Source organism: Aplysia californica, unplaced genomic scaffold (assembly GCF_000002075.1).
Source record: "Aplysia californica isolate F4 #8 unplaced genomic scaffold, AplCal3.0 scaffold00069, whole genome shotgun sequence".
NCBI classification, from domain to species: domain Eukaryota; kingdom Metazoa; phylum Mollusca; class Gastropoda; order Aplysiida; family Aplysiidae; genus Aplysia; species Aplysia californica.
The window spans coordinates 542585-546411 of record NW_004797339.1 but is presented as its reverse complement, the minus strand read 5'-3'; the positions used below and the strand labels follow the sequence as shown (position 1 = coordinate 546411).

At 36.3% G+C, this 3827-nt stretch overlaps 1 protein-coding gene across 1 annotated transcript in view; it reads left to right on the top strand.

Annotated features, from left to right (window-relative positions):
* The window catches only part of LOC101851482 (calpain-9), a gene marked incomplete in the record, with an annotated part of 78356 nt that extends 74660 nt beyond the window's left edge, over positions 1-3696 (top strand). Inside the window, 2 exon segments of the mRNA XM_005093759.3 lie at positions 212-264; positions 1063-3696. Coding sequence (XP_005093816.2) covers positions 212-264; positions 1063-1089 — 80 coding nt within the window.
* Positions 3697-3827: the final 131 nt, after the last annotated feature.

Here is a 3827-nt window from a genome sequence, read left to right as displayed (position 1 = left end):
AGAGAGAGAGAGAGAGAGAGAGAGAGAGAGAGAGGTGAGGGGAGATTAAGAGTTTCATTTGGTCTTCTGAATGCGAGAACGTTTTTATTGAACATAAACTGTTTTTCGCGAAGATAACGCCCAGTGTCCCTTGTTTTGTATGCGGGATTGGCTGTGTCACTGTGGACGACTAATATAATATTCATGTTTCTCTTCTTCTCCAATCTTTTAGCGGTTTATCGGGAGCTTGAAGCGGAGAGAAAATTGTCCCTAACACTGGGCGAGGTAAATATTCTTTTAATACTTGTTTATGGGGATGCTTATTTTCCTCCATTTTTTGTATCGTTATCCTGGCAACGGATTTGTCTTTCAAGTGACATTTTGCTTTTTGTCTTTACGTAACAAGGTATATCTAAACGAAAGCAAATTTATTCTAAACCTGTTACAGATAATCCAACATCAACAGTTTTGTAAACTGCTGTGATTAGACTAGCACCTGCAGCAGAAACAAAAATAGCTAGCAGCAAAGACTGTTTCATACAAAAATGTTTCTTTTTTGCTTTGTTCTGTTTTGTTTTCTTTTTGTCTTCAAATTATGCGCATGATGCATAATGCGTTGGTGGATTACGAACACATCTTTGACCAAGCGATGTGTTGTAAGCAGATAATTTCTATATAAAACATGTTTATAGGATAGTAAGCGATATACCAACTATAATCCCCTCCTCCCCTGTATATTAAAAATATATTCTGAGCCCAATTCTTGTGGGCCAGTCGCTGTGGACTTGACACATTCATGAGCGTTTGAGATTTGGATCCAAACTGGTTCTACATGGTGTCTCTCGTCTTTCCAAAAATGTCTCTTCCACGTCAGCTGTTAAAATACTGACAAGGCACCAAGGGTTCTGTCATCTAAATGGGTCTAGCAGGGCAGTAAACGAATAACGTTGCTTGTATGGTCGCATGCAGGAAACATTCCTGCTGAAACATAAAAATTAACTTCTGACGCTTTTCCTTTTGTGATTAGTCCAATATATCTTCTTTAGTACTGTAAATAAGCTGTGCTCTCTTTGTCTTCCCCAGTGGATTTACCTCGGCTTCAGAAGCTGAATCTGACGAGTAAACAAGGAGTTCACTTCCCCGACGCACAGTCAAAGCGTAACTACTGGAGATGATCAGTCTCTAAAAGCCCGCTCATCGCTTTGCCAAGAGTAACGCCATTTCTCAAAGAGGGGAAATGTAGCAGTGTACGCTATAATAGAAACAAGGTGCAGAGTATGCCAATTTGTCGGTTTGATTCTGAAAACTGAACATTTGGATCCCAATGTTATAATTTTTGTACATGCTAGACCATAGAACTGCGATAATGTTTTTAAAAATTTTTTAAGAATGACATCCAAAAGAGCGTGGGCAGCTATCCATAATTTCCCGCCTTGAAGATTTGTAGTCATATTTTTAGAGGAATTTTGTCCTTTTTAAAATTTCGTTTTAAAAGTTGAAGTTTTAAAATTATTTGGCCACTGGAAATACCCCTACATGTGTATTACATGTAAGTCCGAGCATCTGCACAATGCAAAGTCCTCTTTAAAATCAACATCACTAGAGATAGCCATCCACGTGAAGCGCTGAAATACATCATATTTTTGTACTTATAGCATTCTGTTCTCCGTGGCGGCCCTTTTTGATGTGTGTCATATATTTTCCCAAATCTATTTACAACTTTATGCAACAACAAAAAAGCAAAAGAAAGAAAACCCTCCATAACCCCAAGAAAACCCTCCATAACCCCAAGAAAACCCTCCATAACCCCAAGAAAACCCTCCATAACCCCAAGAAGCAGCTGCGACGTTTACTTGCTCTTGTTTTAGCCTTTTGTTTTTAAAATATGACTGTTGTGTTGTGTTATGTACATATGCCTACGTTATCGCACGTTTAACAGCTTCATGTGTATTAGCTGTCAAACGTGCTAGGTACTCCATTTTATTGCATTTTTAGACATTTACATTTTTGTGTTCTACTAACTAGTTTTCATTTTTATCCTTTTGCGTTGTGCCGTTTAACTTGGAAATATTATATTGTCCATGCTCCCTAAAGTCACTGTCACCCCAGTCCACCTTCATCACAATCTCTCAGCAGTGTGTTCTTTACCCACGCAATTTTATTCCAACGTAAGTGTCACAAGGTGCCTTCGTCTCACAGCATTACATATTCTAAGACGGGTAATGATCATTAAAATTGTACTTCCCTGTCATACTTTAAATGCTAATTTCGCTAGTCGTTTTATTTCCATCAATCCGACTATGACTAAGTCAAAGATTGCTCTGTTGTTAGGTAACCCGTTTCTTTTTTTTTTTATTTGGTGCATGTTTGTCGTCTGGATAGAACTGAGTTTTTCTCCTCAAATTTCTGATTTTTATTTATGTCAGTGGTGATTTTTGCTTCTTAAATCCCTTGTTTTTCAAATGTTCAACTCAAGTGAGTCTAAGTCGTGAACTGGTTTGCAATGTTAATCTTATCTACTTTCAGCCTTCGTGTTTACATCGTACAAAGAATCATAACTAATGCACTATCCTTGATAGTGCTTATTCTTTTTTTTTAAAGGTGCTGAAATGTCATTTTACAGAGGAGCAAATGCTGAATTGTTCCAGCAATGCTCAAAATAGCGGACCCGTAAAGTTGTTCGTTTTTTGTGATTTTTGTTTGTTGTTGTCACAAAAGAATGGACCATATTCCCATATTATTTACAAGAATAAAAAGGTAAACTTTGTATTGGTCTCATTCTTAAACAAAACATGGCTCCTTTGTTCTCTTTTTAAGCGGTGCCTGTTGTGTTCAAGTTTTAGTCACCTTAATAGCGGACACAGTCGATAGCTCAGTTCAAGGAAGGTCTACAATAATACATGTATGAGGTACCAATATCTTATGAGATAACATTCTTTCTCGTGATTCTGCTCGGAGATGAACTATTATTAAATGAAAAGTTTTTGTTTATCTTAATTATTTTCGATAAGATGCTGAACGAAATCCTTGTATTTCCTTATGCATGCAAATTTTAACGTTTACAATTTATAGACGCCAAGATTGCACAATTGCCTTCATAGTTTTTTAACAGTTGTATAGTGTTTTATCAAAGCCTATGATATATATTATCAATATATTTTAGCAATGCTATATCACAAAATGCAGTGAAAAGCTTGATATAGACAAGTCTGACAAAGTTTAATGAACTGCATTTAACCGACCTCCTTTTGACCAAAGGTGCACGCTAACCTGTAAAGAAAGTGGGCATAAAGTGGGTCCATATAATAAAACAATTGCAATTCTCAGTAATTATTCAAAATTTGTCTGAAAGGTGCTTTATGTCTTTACTTTTTAAAATTTTTGCTGAATTACTTATGCATTCAATACGTGCAGCATAATAACACCATCAAAACTGCCCAACTTTCTTGTTACTTTTCATGAAGTATTTTGTTCAGCCTTCATTGGCTAGAAATCTCTTTTTGTCAAGCTGTGAAATTATTTACACATATCCCTGTAAAAATAATATGTTTTTGTTACGTATGTTGTAGTGTTAAGTTCTTTTTCCCATACGTCGTTGTGTTTCGACTGCTTTATATGCCTCTATTTCTTGGGAGCGGATTTTACTGTGATCTCTGACACTAAACCATGTACTGATAATAAAAATCTCTATGCTTCAAGCATCAAAACACCTGGAAACTACGCCAATTTTGTTTGTGTGAGTGTAACAGCCTACTACTACTACTACTACTACTGCTACTACTACTACTACTACTACTACTACTACTACTACTACTACTACTACTACTACTACTACTACTACTACTGTG